Source organism: Pelodiscus sinensis, chromosome 1 (assembly GCF_052426305.1).
Source record: "Pelodiscus sinensis isolate ZL-2025 chromosome 1, ASM5242630v1, whole genome shotgun sequence".
Classification (NCBI taxonomy): Eukaryota; Metazoa; Chordata; order Testudines; family Trionychidae; genus Pelodiscus; species Pelodiscus sinensis.
In genome coordinates this window covers 101,874,385-101,897,377 of record NC_143052.1, presented here as the reverse complement: position 1 = coordinate 101,897,377, position 22,993 = coordinate 101,874,385, and the positions used below count along the sequence as shown (strand labels likewise).

At 41.6% G+C, this 22,993-nt stretch overlaps 1 protein-coding gene across 5 annotated transcripts in view; it reads left to right on the top strand.

The window, feature by feature from the left end:
• Positions 1-4,332: 4,332 nt before the first annotated feature.
• The window catches only part of MYBPC1 (myosin binding protein C1), a 111,495-nt gene continuing 92,834 nt past the window's right edge, over positions 4,333-22,993 (top strand). For 2 of the 5 annotated variants that reach the window (XM_006138047.5, XM_006138048.5), the window contains exon 1: positions 4,333-4,609. In XM_006138047.5, coding sequence (XP_006138109.3) covers positions 4,585-4,609 — 25 coding nt within the window. In that variant the 5' untranslated portion in view covers positions 4,333-4,584. The remainder of the gene's footprint in view (positions 4,610-22,993) is intronic. The other 3 variants (XM_075939299.2, XM_075939294.2, XM_075939289.2) reach the window with 2 other exon arrangements.

Sequence of the window (22,993 nt, the reverse complement as noted above, 5' to 3'; positions counted from 1 at the left end):
CTTAGTCCTCAACAATTCCATACTCATGATAGATGCAGCACAGAAAGAATGCAAAGCACAGAACCAGTCCTCTGGTTGACTCATTTACTTCAGGTTCTCATGAATCCACCCCGCTTTGGACATTATGCCAGCAAGGATCAGCCAGAGAGAGAACATTGCTCTCCAGTCCCACCCCATTACACTCATAATATGGACCCTCTGCAAACGGGCAATGTAGTGCAGGTTATGCCATATTTATATCGCTCAGGGATTTCCTTCCATTACTAGATTCTCCTGCTACCTCCTTAGAGCAGCTTTCCAATTGATTTCCAGAGCCAGGAATTATTTTAAGTGCTACAAGGAGTGCTACTTAAGTGCAATGTGATGAAATTGTGAATAAATTTTAGACTGAATATTAATATTTGGATCTAAGTAGAATGCAGTTTGGTCTTCTCTGCATTTTGCACAGCATAGAGGACACTATCAGTGCTTAAATAATAAATGACCAGCACTAGTAGGGGGAAAATTCCTCATGTTGAGGAATATTAGGTTGTTGTCTAGTCTCCCAAGGAAAGGAGTGGTACCCCATCTTTTATTATGTTTATTCATAGAATGGACAAACGAAGTAAAGGTAACACTTCGGCATTGGTGGGGAAACAGCCTGGCAGATAACCCAAGAGCCTTTTTTATTTCTAACACTGTACAAAAGGATATAAAATCTGGTCTGAAGATTTTCTGATGAAGTGGGTTTTATCCATGAAAGCTCACAAATGCTATATATTTTTATTAGTCTCTAAGGGTATGTCTACACTACCCCGCTAGTTCGAACTAGCGGGGTAATGTAGGCATATCGCACTTGCAAATGAAGCCCGGGATTTGAATTTCCTGGGCTTCATTTGCATAAGCGGGGAGCCGCCATTTTTAAAACCCCGCTGGTTCGAACCCCGTGCAGCGCGGCTACACGGGGCTCGAACTAGGTAGTTCGAACTAGGCTTCCTATTCTGAACTACCGGTACACCTCGAGGTTCGAACCAGCGGGGTTTTAAAAATGGCGGCTCCCTGCTTATGCAAATGAAGCCCGGGAAATTCAAATCCCGGGCTTCATTTGCAAGTGCGGTATGCCTACATTACCCTCCTAGTTCGAACTAGGAGGGTAGTGTAGACATACCCTAAGGTGCCACAGGACAATTCCATTTATGTTCATTAACTATTTTGACATCTCTCTTTGGAAAAAGTTAGGTGCATTGGTAATCCTGAAAGGTGATCTTTGAAAGCAAAATCTCTCAAAGGGTGAGATAAATGTAGTCAATTTAACACTTTCTTTGGCTAAAGGAATTTTCCAGAATCCACTTCATGTATTCAGTTTGGAGAATACTGTAGCTGCTTTCACTTTGGGGCATAAGTCATCCAGTGTTGGGACTCAAAGGCATATCTTTTTCTTTCTGAATGGTTTTATTAAGTCTTAAGAACCACACAGACTTGTATTTTTCCATTTTTCTTTCTAACTGGTACGACTGGGGCATACCAGGCTGTTGGCTCATAGATTCTTTTTCAATTAAACCAGTTTGCTCCATTCTTGTTAACTCAGTTTTCACTTTATGAAAAAATGGGATAGGAATTCTGCAAGGTGTGTGTAGTCTATATGTTCAGCATTGTCTCCTAAGGTTATTTGTATTGATTCTCCTTTGAAAAGTCCTAATATCATCAAATATTCTATTCAGTCCTTCTACTTTCCTCACTAGGCCCATCATATTTGTCACATTGCAGCTGAGAAGACTGTTGATCTATGATCCTTTGTCACATATACTCTGAATAGAGAGTTTTGTCCTTGTAAGTTGTTTCTGTGGTGAACTGGCCCATGCAGTTCACAATACTTCTAAGACTAGTCAGCTGTAGAACTTGATGGTGACTTTTAATTCCCTTCTGAGATGACGGTGATGTCAGCTCCTGAGTCAGTTTTTAAAGTCAATAGTCTTGCCATGAACATTCAGTTTCACTTTCCAGGCAGGTTCTATGTCAGTGCAAGTGATAGATCCCAGAAATAGTCTCCTGATTGTCTGTTTTCTTAGTCACCACTGTCACTGCTTTGGTGTGGTAAACAGCTGCAAATGTCCATATTTCATTCATGTATTACATGACTTGTCTCCGGCTGGACATGCATCATTTCTTGAGATATGACTCTTTCCACATCTTGTGCATGTTGGCTGAAATTTGTCTGTCATAGCCTCTCCAGGAGGGAGGGGGTTATGATAATAACTTTTAACACTCGCGTATTTTTTATAGCTTCTAAGCTAGTTTCAGGTTTTCCAAGTTGCTCCTTTTTGTTCTGTTGTTTGATTAGTTTTGACTGTTTTGCAATCTATATGGGTTTAGCCAGGATTAAACCTCTTTTCAGTTGCAGCCACTGTGAAAGTTTACCAAATAACTAGCCCATCTTTGATAACATCATGGTTGCATTTTCAAAATCAGTTTTCAGCCAATGTATTCAAAGCTTTTCTATAGCACTCAACATTTACCTCTGATTCTTGAAGTCACTGGTTCTAAAATAGCCAGAACTCTTTCGTAGTCATCTTTGTGACTGTTTTTAGTAGAGTAAAAGGATTTCAGTATATACTCTGCTTGCTTCATCGTAGCATAAATTAAAGAAAATATTTATATTTATATCTAGTTTCTGTGGGTAGCTTGATAGCAGTGCAAAATCATGCAAAATACTGCTGTCCATTGTGAAGGGTTGTCAAAGTTGAAGTTGTCTGTGACCCTGAAAAGTGGCATATTGGTGAGTTCCTGCAACCTCTTACTGTTTTTTTCTATTTGCAACCTTTGTCTCTGTTCTTAGTTTACTCCTGACGCCATGTCATGTTCTTCTGCATCAGATATGGCCTGGTCACAGAACTTGCTTATATGCACCAGTTATGTTCATCATAAAATCCTTTAATTCTCTTGTAGGTCTGGTTTAGGTTTGCTTAAATAAGATATTTTACACACAGGACACCTCATGGCTGAACACTATAATAAAGCTTAGCATTCCATTACACAGGTCCCTGCGAAGTGCTGCCAGAACCATAGCTCTATCACACTCCCCACCTCTCTAGCAGTGCTACTGAAATCACCTACCTGCCAGTCCTAGCATTGGTTTTGCACCAGTTTTTCCTTGTATATGTCCTGTCTGATAGAAATGATCTACCTTCTCTTCCAGTGTGGACACTGAGAAAATTATCAGGAACTGGTAGCAAGGGGGAAAGATGATACATGGAGAGGATAAAAAGAATGTGTAGTTATGGCAAAGCCAATTGAGAATAACTCCAGCAAGAGTTCCTATCTGACTCCACTTCCCTTCTACTTGGCACAGCATATGCTAGTGGAAGTCCAAACTGCAGGGAAATGTGCAAGCTCCCAGCTGGTAGCCATTGATTAGCTAGATGGCTACGGGTAAAGGATAGGAAACCTTTACAGGCCTATAGTTATTCAGATAATTACTACAAATATGTCTTTGAATCCCAGAAAGCTAAGTAGCAAATAAAACACAGAAATGTAGCTCCTGTTATCTTAGCTTCACTGTTACATTATATAAGAGAATGGCCGTGTTTTATGTAGAAGCTATACAAAAGGGGCAGTCCAGTGGCTTAGTTTAGTGATAGAACTAAGAACTGTCATCACAATTATATGCATTGGATTTCCATTCTTGCTGTCTTGCTTCCTGGCCTGACAGAGGCTAGGAGAGCAGCAGGAGCAGTACATTCACTGCTGGGGACAAGGGAAAGCATCACGTCTCTCAGCAGTGACCTCTCCAATTGACAAAGGAGCAGTGCTGAAGGGAACCCTACACTATGCTATCCACCTCTGCTAACATGATCATGGTTGCAATGAAGGGATCTACACAGGAGTAGATGGTACCAAAAAAGGGAGTGAAGGAGTGAACTTTCATAGCTTCAACAGAAACACAGAAGAATCCTCTTCCCTTGGATAGAAGTAGCATAAAGTATTCCGCTCACAGTTTTTCTGTCTTGGTGTTAGCCAAATTTTCTTATAAAGGGAAGAAGAAAGTTAAGGATTCCTGTGTGCATATAGTCATGTGTCTATTTGTGATCCTCTTATGCCATGGAAAAATGGTAATTGTATACAAACAGTCCATATCAGTTTTGTATGCTGCAGAGCCCTTTGACAGCCTGGCAATCCCTTTTTATTCCTCCGACTGTTAGACTGTGTGTGTGTGTGTGTGTGTGTGTGTGTGTGTGTGTGTGTACGTGTGTGTGTGTGTGAGAGAGAGAGAGAGAGAGAGCGAGAGAGAGTGGTGCTGCTGAATATAGAAAGTTATAGATGTTCTCATCAGCCACATGAAATGCAACAGAGATTCCTTCCAAAAGCCAAGAGAGCAGAGGCTGCAGACAACAGATGGAAGAGGGCTCCCATAACTGCCAATTTTCAAAGTGTTTGCATTGAAAAGAGAGGAGGTGCTATTTTGATTGATATTTAAAGGCAGTATATAAGACAGAGGAATTCTTCTCCCCCTCTGCTTGTCAGACTGATCTGCATATTCTCAACTGGACTTGGGGCTACGAGTTGAATCTGAAGGACTGAAACTCATTGGGAATAAATAGTGTCACAATGCCGGAACCCACTCAGAAAGCTGGTAAGCATAACCCTAGAACCTTTAAAAAAATTACGTATCTTTACAAAACACAAAAAGTAACCGTTAGCCCATCTTGCATTGGACTAATTAATGACATCCAAGAGTGTCAGCCCTAATCAATATGCCAACATTATATTATTGCATAGTCATATATTAATAAATTTAAGCAAAGTGACTACATTACAGTAGGACTCCTGTACAAAACTGAATTGACCTACAACTATTTTAAAAGACAGTTTCTCCTTTAAAAGTATGCAAAGTTTTGGAAATGTAATCTTTGATTTCTTTCTTTCTGGCTATAAAATTAATTTGAACAGAACAGGAGGATTCATTTGTGTTTTCAAAATTCAGTATATATCTATGGTTTGCAAAAGCTTATTTCATGAAAATTAAGCTCAGGTCTATATTAGATTATAAAAGGATGTGATCATCTATATAAATAATTTGATGTACATGTATTCTGTATGTGTGATCTTTAAGAAAAGAGACATTCTGTTTTTCTATATAGATTGATCTGATAGTATATTTTGCTGCACCGGAGACATTATTATGGTTGGTTTCAGGAGGAGAACAGTTTAGGATAGAAAAACTATGCCATTTGTTCTGCAGTCCTTTCAGAGGCAAAACTCCCACTGATGTTACAAGCTATGTAACTAGGGACTTCAGACACATATTTGTATGTTAGTGAGATTTTGGAATGGTTAAGAAGTTTAATTACTATCTTATGGTTTAAAAAAAATCATCTGGTACAGTTTTGGAACTCTTTCAATGAGTAAAACCAAATTTATCACACATTGCTTATAGACTGTTTATTGAATCTTTGCACTTCCATAGTGATGTGAGATTCCATCATCACTTTTCTTTCATAATTAACATTTCTCTATGACTAGAAGGGTGGGAGGTTCTTGGGTAACAGTTTTCATTCTTATTATTTGTTTAGCATTGACAATGCACTCACTGCTGTAGGAGAAAAAAATAAAGATTGAATGTAAACTATTTGGGCAGTGATTAAGAAGGATTCTGTAGTCAAATTACTAACAATATGTGGACCACAGAAGGTTTACAGATTAACTGAATGAAAAACAAAACTTTTCTTGCACAGTTCAGGAGATGACCCTACAAACCTTAGTAATGTGAGCCCTTATTCACATGAGCAAGGGTTTGCAGGACCATACCCTTTATCTTCCCCCATGTGGGGTGCATGTTTTTCATCCACAAATAATTTGAAAAGCTGTAGTATTTACAATGGAGCCTTTCTAATCAAGGGAAGTCTTTAGATATCTTAGGTTAGATTCTAATTTCAGTTATATTAGGGTAAACAAAGAGCAACCAGATGAAGTCCTTATTTTACACTGATTTAATTGAGATCTTAATTTTGCCTCCAATTTAATTTCTTTTCCTAAGAGCCAGAGGCTTAATGGTACAGAGTATTCTCAGTTCCCAATTACTTCAATAGAGTTATGGGCACTCACCACTTCATAGAAAGTACTCAGCACCTTGCAGGATTGAAACTTCATTTTATGTTTCAGTTGCTTACAAAACCTATCCACGTGAACAAAACTGAATTTAGTACCAATCTATAATAATCTCAGAAAAACTTCATTTATACACGTGTATGCGCAATTTGTTTCAGCATTGACATATCAGTATAAATGGAATTCTTTCCAAAGACTTTCTGAATATTTTATCTGGTGTCATTAAGAACAAGGAGATGAATAACTTTCTGTGGGATTTGAAGGCTTCAGCACCTCACAGGCAAAGCTATGCACTTTGCAGGATTGACCTCTAAACAACTAGTGTTGACAGGCTGTGATGATCAATTTACTTGCTGGCTTTCCTTAGAGCCCATAGACAATGATGGATGAAGTATCCCACTGAAAATAGCTACACCAAATGCATGCACTAATACGAGAGCCTAATCCTCTGTAAGAGCCAAGCCCCTTCTAAAGTATCTTGTATGTAATGTGAATGATTTATGTGTGTATTAAGTGTCCTTTTTGACTAGATATAACACAGCTTAATCAAAAGGCATTCTGAGACTTCTGACTGAAACAAAACTAGAAACATATGTAATGTTTAAGCAAAAACAGATTTTTTGTTTGGAATATGGTGTCTTTTTTGAGAGAGAGAAAGAGAGAGGTTGCTCTTTGAATGACTAAATCAGGTTAAATGAAAATGTAAGAGCATAGACAGATTAACAGAATACTATGGTTATATTTCAAAATAATTTCAGTAGACTTTGAACAAAAAAATGTAACAGTGATGCAACAAACAAGATGTTTTGGATGAGCCTACATTCAGAGACATAAGGAGGGCCCTATCAAATTCACAGTCCAATTTGGTCAATTTCATAGTGGTTAGGGTTTTACAAATAATTTCATGATTTCAACTATTTAAATTTGAATTTCATAATGTTATCATTGTAGGGGTCTTGACCCAAAAAAGGGTTGAGGGCATCACAAGGTTATTGTAGGAGGGATTGCAATACTGCTACCTTTACTTCTGTACTGCTACTGGTGGTAGTGCTGCTTTCAAAATTGGGCATCTGGAGAGCAACAGCAGCTGCAGACCAGAAGCCCAGCTCTGAAGGCAGAGCTGCCACCGGGAGCAACGCAGAAGAAAAGATGGCATGGTATGACAGTGGAACCTTTCCTTTAGTGCTGTTCCCTGCAGAGCTGACAGTCAGCAGTCACCACTCTCCAGCCACCCAATTCAGCTGTACTACTACTGCTGCTACTGTGAGATTTCAGATGCCGATGTGATCAGTAAATGACTGTTCTCAAAGCAACATCCAGGGTGTGAAGGAGTAAATTCAGGTAATTGATTATGATCACATGCTAGAAAGACTCACGACACACTAGCAGGCATCACTGAGAGGACTCATGCAGGAAGCTCTCTACTTTTGGAAATTAGTGGGCTGAATACAGTGGAAAAGGAAGTGCAAAGAAAGGTGTCAAGCATAGGATTTTCCATTGTGTGTGGAGAGAGCCATCACAGTAGCATCTGAACACTATTCACTGTGCTTTTGTGAAACTGCCAACTCTCAAACTATTTCCAGCTATTTGTGGACACCATCCCATGGGACAGGTGCAACAAGCATGTAGCAATGAGCCCCATACATTTGTGTGTGTTTATTCTTCCCAATATAGGAATTAAACCATGACCATGGCATAAATTAGTGTTAACCAACAATCAGTTCTGGTGTTGGTCTCTGAGATCTCCCTGACACAGGTTTGAAAGGCAGCAAGCCGGTCCCTGTTGTCAGAAAACAGTGGCATAGATCAGTGTTTCTCAACCAGTGGTACAAATACCATTAGGGATACTCGAGAGAAGTCTGGGGAGTATGTGAACACAACTGAAATTTGGAGAAAACTAAATTTTTGTTTTAAGTTTTACAGCACTTTATTATTTTTGTACTTTTTACACCCAAAAAATTAATCGCCCACCCAGCTACGATTAAGTTGTTTAAACAAATGTTTTGTAATGTTAGAAAAAAATTGTGTGGGTTTGAAAACTGTAGGTACTGGGTGTACTTATACTTTTTTTTTTTTTTTTTTTTTTGGAGAAAGGGGTACTTTATAAAAAAAAGGTTGAGAAACACTGGCATAAATGACCATTCTTAAACCCAGTGCAAAGGCATCGGTCAGTTGTCTGCCACCTTTATTTTCTAAGATTTTGCAAAGACTAGCAGATGTCTGGCCATGTAGAATGTTCCAATTTCTCCTCCATGTTGGCAGAGAATGTAAACATGCTACAGAAGTAGCGTATTTTACCTAGTGAATTTTTACTAACTCCATTTAGCTACTGGAAGCAGCACAGAACTGACATGTCTGGAGAAAGCTGTAAGCAGACCATGTTTTCAGGAAGAAAAGTCTCTGGGAAGAGAAAAGGGAGTTGCACTTCATGCTTTTTTAGCAAAGTGAAAAACTGGTCCTGAGCTAGGGATGTTAAAAATCGTGTATCAGGGTAACCATGTAACTCAGCAGTTACACAGTTACCCGCAATGTGGGCTCTGCAGTATAAAGCTTAGCTTTATACTGCAGAGCCCACTGCAAAGCCTCCTCCCTGGGAACAGAGCAGGCAGCCCTTGCCTGTCTGGCTTCTGGGAAGGGGGCTTTGTTGCCGCAGCGAAGCCACTTCCTGGGGAGCTGGCTGAGTGTAACCAAGGCCATTAACCAATAAGTATCCGCTTACCAGTTCAACAGTTATTTGGTTATACTCTAACTTTCCAGTCTAAACACGCTGTTCCTCTGTTTGGGATTTTTACCTATCTGTGATTTTACTTCCCCGCTTGATTATTTTACAGTTATAAATAAAATTAAATAAACTATTTCAAAAGTCTTGGCATTAGTTAGAATGGTCAGATGATTTTGTAACTCAGATGTAATTATATCCAGACTGATAATTTTTCTGATAAAAGAAATGTCATTTTAAAGCTTTCTTTGCAACGTTTTACTAAGAATTAGGCACCCCTTTTTATGTGATTTCTTATTACCCTCCTCAGTAGAATCTTCAACTTCAGTCTCAATATTGGGGATGCTTGAAAGATCAGCAAAAATTATTCTTCAATTCCTAATTTTTCAAAAATCAGAACAAAAATAATTAATTTGTTTTTCAAATGTTCAGGGTTTTGTTGTTGAAATTCAAGAAATTGAGAACAAATTTCTTAGAAAATCATAATTTGTAAAATGTTATTCATCTCTATTCACAGTAAAGGTATCATTAATACCATTGCTACTTTTCATTTAACTCAGAAAAGTCCTTCAGGCAACTACTGTAGAGCCTTGCCTTGTTTTTGATGTTCATAAATTACAGCAGACCTCAGTTTCATTCCCTGCTCAAACCCTAGGGTTCAGCCTGGGCACTCATCCTAATCTAGCTGCCAAATAGGTGTTGCAGCTGCTGCTGTTCTTTCTGTGTAGACACATGCTCCAGCAAAGCATGGGACAAGCATGCAAACATTTTGTTGCTGCCATAACCATTTTTCTTCTACAGTACTGGCTTTAAAATCTCTCTTTCCCCCTCCCTCACCCTCCCTCCCACATACTTTAGTTCTATTGGCTTGAGTAGCAGTCCCCAGGGTAAGGTTCATGTACAATCTAGTCACATATGAGTCACAAATATTCACATAACACTATAGATGCATGAACCTTGCTGCCACATTTTCAGTGGTGCTAATATTTTCTGCATCTGTACATTTTGAATGTGGGGAATGAAGGGACGATGCCTATTTTACTTTCCCTGTCAATTCTTCATAAATTCTATTTTCATCACTTCTAGCTAAGAATTTGTAAAGGGAAGGCTTCCAAGCAAAGCCTTGACCATAGGCGTGCGCAGGGGGTGTGCTGGGTGTGCCCAGGCACATCCTAATGTCTCAAAAAAAAAGTGGCTTTGCATTTTCATTTAATCGCATGATACACTCTTTTAAGCAAAGTTTAGTTGTTAATTAAAAAAAATTAAGTTTAATTAAGTTTTAGTTTCTTTAGTTTGTTTGATTAATAAAAATAATGCCCTTTATGATTTAGTATTCAATAAATGTTTGCCTTTAAAAAAATAAAAAATAAAATTCCGTTGGTGCACACCCTAAGGAAATGTGCTGTGCATACCTCTGGCCTTGACCATGTTACTGGATCCTCATCGGTGGGTCCCTGCCCTTATACAGAACTCTATTGAACAGGGATCCACCTGCTTAGATTCATTTGCAGTCTGGGACCTGAAGTACTCTTGAGCTGTCTTTGCCACCTCATAAATTATTTCCAAGTGCTGCTCCCAGGCTTCCTCCCAAGATACCAGTCTGTCTCTTGAATATATATTTTGACATTCAGCCTCTCTCTCTCTGATGTTTCTTATTACAGTCTGTTTTATTTAATCTGGTTGAAAAGCAATTTGAATTGGCTTAAAAAGAAAAGCCAAAAAAACACACCAAACTTGATTATGGTGAAAGCTGGAGAAGTTACACTAGAAGTTGCCTCTCCACTAAAAAGCCTAAATTTGTCAATTTCTAATTTTCAATCAACACTTCTTTAATCTCAATTGATACAGCAATAAATTGATAAGGCAAAATTAGTCTTGGCTGACACTATGTTCTTATTTCAGTCCAAAAATCAATCTGCCTTACTCATAAAACACTGTACAGAACGTATTTACCATGATCACAATCAATCAATCAATCAACAATCAAATAAAAATCCTAAGACTGAAAGCAACATAGGAAAGAGAATAAATACTCTTTTCAGTGCACTAGAGGGTGCTTTCTACTTAGCAGAATAGTCATTTGCAAAATGCTGCCTTTATGCCTCTCCATGCTGCACCTGTTGTGAAGATAAATAAAGGGCTGTCCAATTCTTTCCCCTCATAAATCCTAAATATATCATGTAAAGAAAGCTTTTTAAAAACATGCTACACTATCCTTCTCTTTCCCTGGCAAACTGGATGAATAACTGGCTTTATTTTCAGGCCTTCTGCCCAGCAAGAAGGACAGGGACTTGGGTCAAACAGCCACATGATGATGTAGCTGTCTGGTGAGGCACTGGTAGCAATCACCCCACATAAACTAATGGTTCATGAGGAACCATGTATAGTACCGAGCATAGAATTATGTTTTATGAGAGGCATCCAGAGTAGGGTTTGAATTGAAAGAACAAAATATAGCTTGGAACAGAGATTTGTTTTGAGTGTAAATAAAGCGCCCTCAGAATAAGCCAAATCTTGAGGTCCTCATCCAGGCAAAACATTCACAGATTTCACCAACATAATATAAAATGAATGAATAATTTAGTGAGGGCAGAAGAGTGTTTCTCAACTAGGGTTGCCAGGTGTCCCTTTTTGACTGTACATTCTGGTTGAAAACCGGACAGCTAGCAGTTCCTGTCAGCTGACTGGGCCATTAAAATTCCAGTTGGCAGGGCTGGCAGGTATCCTGCCTGGCTCTCTGTGGCTTTCAGAACTGGCCAGCATGTTCTTCATACTCCTAGGTGAAGGGATGGGCCAGGGCCTCCAAGCGCTGCCCTTGCCCTGTGTGCTGGCTCCACAACTCCCATTGGCTGGGAACCACAGCCAGTGGGAGCTATGGGGCAGTGCCTGAGGGTGAAGGTAGCATGCGCTATGCAGAGTTGCCTGGCTGCCCTATGCCTAGGAGCCAGAGGGACATGTTGCCACTTCTGGGGAGCCTCCCCCCCCCCAAGGTATGTGCTGCCCAGAGCCCTCACCCTGTCACTCCTTCATGCACCCCAACTCCCTGCCCTAAACTCCCTCCTGCACCCCCCGAACACCCAAACTCTTTCTTTCTTCTGCACCCCTGCCCAAGCCCTGAACTCCCTTGGGTTCCCAAACTCCCTCCAAGGCCCTACACCTCCCGCATGCCCTACCCTCTTGCCCTAGCCAGGAATCGTCCCTTGTACCCTGAATCCCTAATTTCTGGGCCCATCTTAGAATCTGCACCCCAGCCCAGAGTCCATACCCCTACCTGCACCCCAACACACTGCCCCAGCCTGCAGCCCTCTTGTGCAACCCCGAACACCTCATTTCTGACTCCATCCAGAGTCTGCACTTCCAGCCAGACCCCTTATCTCCTCCTGCACTCCAACCCTCTGCCCCAGCCTGGTAAAAATGACCGAGTGTGGGAGAGTGAGAGACACAGGGGATGGAGTGACCAAGGTGGGGCCTCAGAGAAGGAGCAGGACAGGGGTTGGGCAAGGATGTTCAGTTCTGTACAATTAGAAAGTTGGCAACCCTATTCTCAACCATGCTACAAACAGCCTCTCTATAACAGATTGCATCTCAACCTGGTATCGGTAGTACTATGGCATTTATGTAGCATTCTTAACAGAGATTATTTAATATACAGCCACTAACATTTCATTACATTTAGGAATTTTCAGTGGAGCAGAGAAGCAATAGGAAAGATTACTCACTTTTGTTGCGATCAGAAAGTTTCCCTAGTTTCAGCAGCATCAACTCCTATTACATTCTCCACTTCTGCAGCTTCCTGAAGGTATTGATTGAGTGCTTGAGAAACATGCACCATTGTCATTATTTTCCTTTCACACCAACCATTACTCCAAGTCACTATTGAAGAGTCAACATCTAGAGAGTCTGAAAGGGTTTTTTTGAGGGGGAGTGGGGGACAAGGGTAATTACTGATGTTAGGCAATCACAGATAGTAGGAAGGAAGATTAATTCTTCCATTATTAATCATTATTTCTGCATCATGATAGAAACATACAGCACTTTAACGTCAAATCTAAGAAGTTCTTAATGGCATTGCAAAAGATCTAATTTTTGCAAGAAAATCTTTCATCTGAAGTGTTGAGGGAGAAAGGTTGGGAATATCCATGTTTGTTTACTATTAATTTTGTCAGGTTAGCAACCACAGGAACATTACAATGACGGCACTACTAGTTTGTTTCTGAGCAAACTGTGACAGAGTAGTAACTCTGAGAGATGATCATTCATCTTGCAGTCCATGTACCACCATCCTGTCCATTCTGTGTAGCAGCATTATTCTTTATAATTGATTTTACCTCTTTGCTAGGTACCTCCCGTTCTTTTAATGCTGTATTGCAAAGTTTCAGCTCCATAGTATGACAGCCTCCTTCTTGCCCCCTCAACATCTTTTCTGCTGGTTCTCTTCTTCACATGAATGTGTCCTCTTATTTTTAATCCCCTTAGCCATTTGTATAGCTTTAGGATATCCCTACTATCCCTACTTTCCTTGTAATACTCTTCCATTATGTCCCATCTTACTTGCTTGCTACTTTTCTAATCTATATAAAATCAGTTTTCCCTGCCAACATTATTACCACTTTTTTTTTTAACAATTCTTTACGAGTTCTTTACAATTACTCTCCAGAAATGTGGCCTCCAAAATCAGGAGTGGTCTCATTAATTAGTCTGAATTCATGCCTCAAATAATTGTAGCAGGGCTGATTAAATAATGGCTTTTTCAATTCAGAGGGTCATGCTGAATTAAAAAGACAGTTTCATTGAAATATTTTAAAAGCTTTTCAATTTTTCATCAAATCACAAAATTGTCATTTTAAATCAACTGAAACATTTCAGATAGACTCAAAATGGGTTTTCTGTCAGTTTTTCAATTTGTTTTGAGTCAACCGAAACATTTTCAGTTGCCTGGAAAATATTTTTTTTTTAAGTTTTTCATTGCTATTTTGCCATTTTGGCTGTTTCCATCTCATGTGTGTTTTAATTGGGCTGAAGTTGAATTTGAAATGCCCCTCTGAATTGAAAATTTGAAACAAAACATTTCTATACAAAAAAAATGAAACCAAATGTTTTTATATTTTGGGGAGGAGAGGAATTGAAACCAAAAGTATTTATTACAGCATTTCTTAAAGTGTGTTTTGCGGCACACCGGTATGCCGCGAGGCAGTTGGAAGATAGAACAGAATTCAAAGGGACAAGCCTCCTTTTTTTTTTTCCTCAACAACTTTTCCCTGTGGGCTTTTTTTTTCTCAACAAAAAAATCCTTGGTGTTCCCCATAAAAAAAAATTGTTTGGTGTTCCTCGGTCTTAAAAAGTTTAAAAAACACCAATTTATTACATGGAACCCAAATTCACTGAGCCTTTCAAAATGAATTTTCCAGTGAAAAACCAATGAACTAAATTTCAGTAAAGTCTGAGGAGTTCTACCAAAGATGAATTTGGCCCATTTAAATTTTTGGTAGAGAACCATTATGATGCTGTCTAATTTGTTCTATAATGATGTGTTCCATTTGCTTTCCAGACACTGAGCTCATGTGGTTTTAGTTTTCATTCAGTGTCAATCTGTAACTGATCACCCTCTTGCAGCCTGTGAACATTTAACACATATTGGTCCAAATCATCCCTAGTGTAGCTTCACTTCCTTTTTGCCATTTTAAAATCCTTTCTTCATCTCCCTCAGCACCTGACTGAATAAATGGCATCTCTGCCCAGACCTCTGCTGTGATGTCCCCCAGATTTCTTTTGATCCAGCTTCTCTTCTCTGAGGTATTTTCTAGCTAGCAGAAACCTGCTTTTAGCAGCATAGCTTTTGAGAAAGCCATTCCAACAGATGTCCTCCCAACTTCTGCAATGAAACACAAGCCCCCATCCAGCCACGCCCCATGTTGCAGACATGGAAGGGAAGCTACTGTTAATTCCAGTTGTAGTAACCTCCAGATGGACTTCTCCTCTGAGCCCTGCCAGGGCCTGAAGAGTGCAGCATGCTGCACAGAGTGGCTGCTCTCCCTGTCTCCCTCAATTCTGCCTTCACAGAATGATAGAGCTTCTGCAACAGAGGCTATGTTTACACTGCAGACTCCTTGTGCAAGAACTTTTTGCGGAAGAGATCTTCTGCAAAAAGTTCTTGCGCAAGCAGGGAAGGTCCGTGAGTATAGGCCGACTCAGCGGTTGCCCAGGGCACCCGATGATGACATCATGGGGTGCCCGATGATTACGTCATGCCATTGACGACCGTGCAGGAGGGGGCACAGATCGCGCGTTCCACCTGGGGCGCCAGCTGCTGCAGCCGGCCTCAGGCCACTTCTGTGCACAAGAGAGCATCCACCTTGCCATGGAAGCTCTTGCACAAGAAAGCTCTGATGGCCATTCACAAATGGCCATCAGAGCACCTGTGCTTCTTCCGATAGGGGTTTCTTGCACAAGAAACCCATAATCTGTCCACACACACCTTTTTGTGTAAGAGCTCTTGTGCAAAAAAGGCTTCTTCCTCGTAGAAAGAGAAATAACTCTTGCGCAAAAATCCCTGTCTTCTGTCAACCTACTGTACTTTTTCTTATGTAAAAACATGCTTGTAGCGTGGACGCTCTGTGAGTTTTTGCGCAAAAACAGCCAGGAGAAGCAGAGGTGCTCTGATGGCCATTCTGTGAATGGCCATCAGAGCTTTCTTGTGCAAGAGTGTCCATGGCAGGGTGGACGCTCTCTTGCGCAAAAGCACATGGCAGTGTGGACGTGCTCTTGCGCAAGAACTTTCTGCAGAAGATCTCTTCCACAAAAAGTTCTTGCACAAGAAGCCTGCAGTGTAGACATAGCCAGAGTGTCTTGGGAAGTCTGTAAAAGAATCCCTGTTCTCTCCTCTTTGAGGGTTTTGAGTAGGGAGGAAAGTGACTAGTTGACTATCCGATAAGCAGGAGCTTATTGGTTAGCACTATTGACTAGTCGCATCCCCACTCTCCACCTGCTGCGGTTCTGCAATATTAAGGGACAGGGGAGCCAGCATGTGAAGATGCTGGCACAGTCCCTGCTCCCAAAGATCTCTGATCACTCTGCATAAATTCCTCCGCTGACCCTCCACATTGAAAGGAATAGAGGGAGCCGGTGGGAGCAGGGACTGAGCTAGCATCTTCATGCTCCCCATCCCTTTCAATGCGGAGCAGCAGCAGGGAAAGTTATGCAGCGTGATCAGAGACCTATAGGAGCAGGGACTGAGCAAGTGTCTTTGTGCGCCAGCTCCCCTGTCCCTTTCGATGTGGAATGGCAGCGGGGAAAGTTATGCTGGGACTGGCGCAAGCCAGACTACGTGCTGAAACTGCCTACTCTTATCAACTAATCAAGGAGTTGATAAAAAATTCTATCGACTCCTCGATTAGGAAAGTAACCACATTTCAGCATCCTTAGTTTGGAGATGTGTCCTGTGTAGTTTGCTACTTTCTTCCTGTACTCAGGGCCAGTTCACAACATTTTGGCACCTGAGGCGGGGAGCTCAAATGACACACCCATTCCCCCTCGCTTGGGCCAAAACTTTGAAAGGTCTCTTGTGCTCTCTTTCCTCCAGCACAGCACTCCACCATCTTTGTGCATCTAGAGCAGAGAGAATACATATGCACAAGCAGCAGACAATTTTCTACACTCTGGGTCTTAGTGGCACCCCCCCCCACAGTCTGGAACCTGAGGCAGCCTCCTCAGTCCGCCTCATGGTAGGGCTGGCCCTGCCTGCACCGTGTAGTAGACAATAGTCTGTGGTCAGTTGTTGCAGCTATTGCCCTCATATATATGACACCCAATAAAAATTACAATAATGCGACTGCTGCCAAATAGCTCTCTCTGTTCTAACACAATTCCTGGGGGAGGAACGCATCCCTTTCAAAGGTCTGGTCTGGCTGTTCAATAATATTGTGATGCATTCAGATGAGGTGATGTAAAAACAAACAAACCCAGAAACCCTTTAGGACACTGGCAGAATCCAGAAAATGTTCCCAGTTTAAGCCATGAAGACTAGGTTGTAACTTAAGATGTGGACTCCCCCAGGGGCTAAAGGGGAAGAAAGATTTTTCTTTCTCTTCTCCCACACTTATGCTCCTCTGTCAGCTACCTGCAACATGGGTCTGTGTACACAGGTATAAAAGATGTTACATAAGCACTTACTTATTCCTTGACCAGATAGGCAGGGCACAGGCAAAGCGTTAGTTTGTGCTCCTGGAAGAGGGCATTAGTCATTTACTGATGACCTATAATAAAGAAAGTTCTAAATTAACAACTCACTGGGGCAAGGAGAGGGGATCAGAAGGGAATTGTGGCTGGCTGAGTTGTTTCTAGTGGAAACTAGTGTTCCCTGTAAGTTGTGCACTTGTGTGGCTGCTCAGGAAAGATTTCAGTGCTGCCCAGCTGATCAGCAGAGCACCCATCATTTCTACTGGTGGTACACATTTGCACATGATGTGGTGCACATAACAAAATTTATTCTGCACATAGATGGGAAATATTAGAAGGAACATTGGAACTCTGGAATCCAGTTTTGCTCTGTAAACGTGAGAATGCCTAGAACCAAAAAGACCTAGGGATAGTCATGTAAGGCATGGTACATAAGGTGTGTTGATTGATTGCTTCTGTGTAATTTATACATACTTACTGGCTGCGTCTAGACTGGCAAGTTTTTCCGCAAAAGCAGCTGCTTTTGTGGAAAAACTTGCCAGCTGTCTACACTGGCCGCTTGAATTTCCGCAAGAAGACTGGCTTCCTACTCTCTGAAATCAGTGTTTCTTGCGGAAATACTATGCTGCTCCCATTTGGGCAAAAGTCCTTTTGCACAAAACCTTTTGCGCAAAAGGGCCAGTGTAGACAGCTCAGATTTGTTTTGCGCAAAAAAGCCCCGGTCGCAAAAATGGCGATCGGGGCTTTTTTGTGGAAAAGCGTGTCTAGATTGGCACGGACGCTTTTCCACAAAAAGTGCTTTTGCGGAAAAGCGTCCGTGCCAATCTAGACGCTCTTTTCTGCAAATGCTTTTAACGGAAAACTTTTCCGTTAAAAGCATTTGCGGAAAATCATGCCAGTCTAGACATAGCCAAGGTAGCAACGTGGCTTATGGCCTTTTCTCCCTGTTTTTATAAAAACTAGTATGCAGGAGAAAAAATGTACAAGACTAGAGCCAAACAAGAGTCTGAAGACTAAAAGAGACTATGCCTGCCACTTCTGCACAAGTGCAGACTCCAGGGATGCCTGATGACATTTTTTCCATGGCATTCCCTCCAGTCTTACTAAGTTTCTGTCTAAGCTTTCCTTTGCCCTATTTTTAAAGAGGAAATCTGACCTCTGTCCTTTCTCCTTTGCCCTTGTTTTCCATTCCCACATTTTGCAAAGAGGATTTCACTCATCTGACATTATTTTCAGTTGAACAGCAGGTGACTTTAGCTAATATTGTGATTTGCAAAAGCTTTTCAAATATCTTTCCATGGGACACCTATGTGAGTATCCAACGCATATACTTCTAATGCACCTAACACTTTACTAACTCGGGGTGGTCTTACTTTTACAAGTCTCATGAAGAGCTTTAAGAAAAACACAAGGGATTTTTGTATAATTAACTTTTACATTTTTAAAAGGCTGAGATTCTCATAATTAGCAAGTTTCCAACCTTTATGACTGCAGAGAACAAGAACATGTGACATGAGGAACCCCAGAGGACAGGGAACCCAAAATGTATGTTTTTAAAACAGTCTCATGATTTAAGGCAGACTTCTGATTTTTTAAATATTTGGGGCTGAAGTAAGAATGTTAGTGAACTGTGCATGAGTCACAACAGATAGCAGAAGCAACATGGCTGACCATCTGGACAATAATCTCTGCTGTTTTCTGAATGGTAATTCATTTTTCTGAAATGATTTCTGCATTTACTGAATATATACAGCACTTCTCTGTTCTGTAATTCTCCTCAGAGAATCACACAACAACTAACTTTCTTCTGAATTTGTTGGAGGGCTGCCACTCCCAAGAGGCCAGGCTGAGAAACTTTCACAGCTCACTGATATTCTTACTTCCCTCTAAAAGAATCAGTCTGTTGCTGACAGAAACCTGCCTTTTGGTCTTGCGAAGAGAAAGAAATATGAGCAACATCTGAATAGCGGAGAGCGTTCGCCCACATTAAACTTTTATTAAAACCAAGATCAAAGAGCTCTATCCCATAGAAAGCTGCTGCAGAGCAGGAACTCCCTTTGCACTCCCTTCCCTGCAAAGGCTGTGGCCTGGTCACCACAGAAGTGAGAGGACCTGGGCAGACTGGGGAATTCTCTCCTGTTTCCTCAAAGAAGTTACCAAGTGTGGCTAGTCAGTGAGGTCCGGGGGACAAAATTCTAGCTATGGGTACAGGCAGCTGGTGAAAATATTCTTTCTGGGGAGCAAAGGAGCCTGACTTCACTCTGCACTCACCTGTGTTGGCTCCCTGCTGCTGCTTGTTGGTTCTACCCGCTGCTCTCAAATTCAGATAAGCCTGCCACAGCACCACTTGACATATGTATCCATGTGCAAGCGGAGCAATCTCTGCCACACTCCACCTTATCCCCTTCCTGGCCTAGGCACTACCAGATGTAGGCTTCAGGATCCTCCATTCCTCAAGCCTCACTTCCTCCTCCTTCCATCACCTCAGGATCCTCTCTTTCCCTGGGACAACTCTTCCCCTCAATTCTCACACTAGACCCCCGCTTCCCTGGGGCTCTCACTCCAGCCCAGTGTAGGGTCTCTACTCTCCAGTCCATGCTAGCCCCATCTCCTCCTTCTCTCCAGAACTCCCCCTCCCCCAGCAAGATCCACTCTTGGCTACACCTCTCCTGTGAGGGCTCCGGGATGCCAGAGCTCCTCTTCGCCCATTGTGGCTCCCAAGACTCCCTGCCTGGCAGAGTCTCCTACAACCAGCATTTTTCAAACTTCCGCCTTCTTGGGAGGCACCACAGAGAGCCAGGTGCCAGCACCCCCTGCTGAGACTGTTAGCTCCACCTCCTGGGAATCCCACACACAGGCTTGGCCCTCCCCACATAATGAGCTCCCTTCAGCAGCCCGGTGTGCACGGAATACAGGCACTTTCCCCTCGCTTCCTTAGCGTCCAGGGGATGGGATGAAAAGCTACCCGCTGTCCCAGAGGCTGGGCAGCAAGCGAGCAGCTGGGCAGGCGGGGGCCAAGCAGTGCAGAGCTCTGAAGTTGTAGGGCCCAAGGCAATCACCCTGCCCTCAGGCTGGGCTTGCTGCTGCCCCTCCCCCCTGTTCTCCCAAAATGGCGCTCCTGCCTCCATGCAACTTCATCCTCCTGAAATGATGTACGGCCATCTTGGCCAACAGCAGAAGGAGGTTGATGAGGTGTTTGTGAGGCGACAGAGCTATGCAGGCCATGGTGTGGCTCAGAAAATGGCACGGCAGCGATACAGTCAGGTGTCTACGCCTCCTCTAACCTTAGCCACCCCACTGCCAATGGCTACAGCAGGGGTTCTCAAACTTTGTGATACCGTGACCCCCCTCTAAGTTGCTCACGACGCCCCGGAAGGTCGGGACTCACAGTTTGAGAAACATGGGGCTACAGGACTAAGCAACCAGTTGTCTGCAATTTGAGCCTCCTCCCAGCAGGGAGATTACCTGAGCAGCCTCATCAGCAGTGCAGGCAAGGAGTGCTCTTGCTTGGGTGGAGGCCAGAGCTGCTGAGGAACAAGAGGGCTGTGGCAGTGAAGGTCCGTGGTGCACAGGTAAAAGCCCTTCTTTCTTCTGTCTCCCCTATAAGTCAAACCTGGTTTGTGTTTATTTATTTATTTTATTTTATTTAAAATATTTTTACCCTGCCTCTCTATTTAAAATATTTGAGGGTGGCTTACAATTAAAAAAGACAAAATAAATAAATGTAAATAAAGTAAAATACAAGTGTTCAGCAATGATATGAAACAGCAGGAACTTCCAACTTAAAAGACAAGTTAAAAGTAGTGGTAGAGATGTAGCCGTGTTAGTCTGGGGTAGCTGAAGCAAAATGCAGGACAATGTAGCACTTTAAAGACTAACAAGATGGTTTATTAGATGATGAGCTTTCGTGGGCCAGACCCACTGCCTCAGATCAAAAGTTAAAAGTAAAATCTGAATGTAGTTCAGCTATGCTCATCCAAACAGAACACAGCGCCACCTGCTGCTTGACATTAAAATAACAAAAGATACATAGTAATGGCTGTTTCATAGTGTTTTTCTTTGATGCTTTGTCTAAAAATCATATATTTTAATAGGATCCTGTAAGTGAATTTTTAGGCTGCTTGAGGCATTTATTTTACTGTAAAGTCCAGAAATACTTACATTAATAAATGTGCATAAAAAGGAGAAATTGGCTTCTAGCACTTCAAACATCAGTTTTTTTAAGAAGGTGATGCATGGAGCAATAACATTTAGGGACCACTACACTAGTGCAAGGAACCACTACACCAGGCTGTTTGATATATGAGTGTGATAGTTTGTATGAATCCTTTCACTGGTCAGAGTGAAATAAACAACTGTTCAATTTTTATTGCTGTACTTTTATTCTGTAATCAGTGCTAAAGATGTTTAAAGGGAAAAACATGGTTATATTTGAGCAAGGGGAAGAAATTACTGTAGCTCCTGTACATACGTATTGTACTTGCTAATGATTTCTTTCCAACAGCTTTTGCACCAGATTACTATATTTTGTATTTCATGAAGAAGTTATATTGCAACATATATGACAAGTATAACATGCAGTCTTCTACTATCACTCAGCTACAATGAATCTCTCAATAGATATTAATTTTGAAAAAGAAAACATTTGGAGAGAAATGATGTCTTTAAAAGAATAGTTAGCATGGAAAGATAGTAAATTGAGATCAAAAGACATTACGTGTCAGCTATTTGACATTGCTTTGTCATGGGTCTCTCCCATTAATTTCGTTTGACACACAACAGATTGATTAGGTCAGTTTTATTTTAAAATAGTATTTGGGCTAGACTACTAACAGTGGTCACGGCATCCTGTTTCCTTGGCTAGAGCAACTGAAGGAAAAACGCATTTATCCAGAACATAAAAGCTAGGCTTCCTTTTGGCATCTGAAATTATTTGTAGGTGCAATTCATGTTGCAATGAGATTCTTAGGTATCCAAGTTACATTAAGTTTCTACCTGCTCAAAAAGGGAATCGAGTTGAGGTATGTTTAATTTGTGTGACAGCACAGAGTAGGACCAAAGCTGTGAGAATATCAACAGTTTTGCCTCATTGGGTACATGCAAATCTTTAAATGTGGCTTACAATCTCTTTGGGTTGCCAGGTATCAACTGAAAACTTAAAATGGGTAAATTGGCCAAACAATTGCTATTTTATATCGTTTCCACTAGGGATATAAAAATGTGGTTAAAATGTAACCGTGTGACCGCTAAAAATCATAGTGGTTACATGTGCTTCAGGCTCTGCAATACAGAGCTTAAATAAGTTTTATATTGCAAAGCCCATAGCGAAGCCTTCTTGGGAAGAGGCTCTCCTGCCAGCCCTGCTCCTGCAAGGCTTTGCTGCTGGCTCCGCTCCTGGAGAGCCAGCATGCAACCTGCGGTGGGAGGGGGAGGCTGGCCAGACCCGCCACAGACAGCGGCTGCTCTGGTGGGCCCTGCGAGGCTGGAGCAGCTCCCTGCCCAGGGTAGGTGGGGTTCTGCTCCAGCCCCTACCGGTTAACCAGAACTGGTAAGCCTCATCTGTTAAGGATAAGGCTTACCCGTTAACCTTTTACATCCAGAGTTTCCACGTGAGAACATAAAATTAAACCAGGTTTACTCGTGACCTATCCTGGATCTCATCCTTTTGACAAAAAATGATTTTGGTTTGAGGTTCATGTATGAATGTTGAACAGATTGTAAATTAAGGAAGTATAGCAGAACTTTAGGTGGGAATTCTCCTTGTAGATGGAAAGAAGACTAGAATGGAGCAGGGAAAAGAATTGATGCAGTCATTTGATGAGTCTTAAAAAATAAACCCGCATATGGGTAACTCTCCACAGCAGTTCATGTATTTTCTTTTGTTCTTAATGAAGAGTAACAGCAAGAGAAAGATATGTATATCTGACACAGAACCTTAGTGGAGGTTCTGTCTTTAGACTTTTGCATGTGGAAGACCATTTATAGCATCATCTATTTTACAGCTTCAGGGAGTGC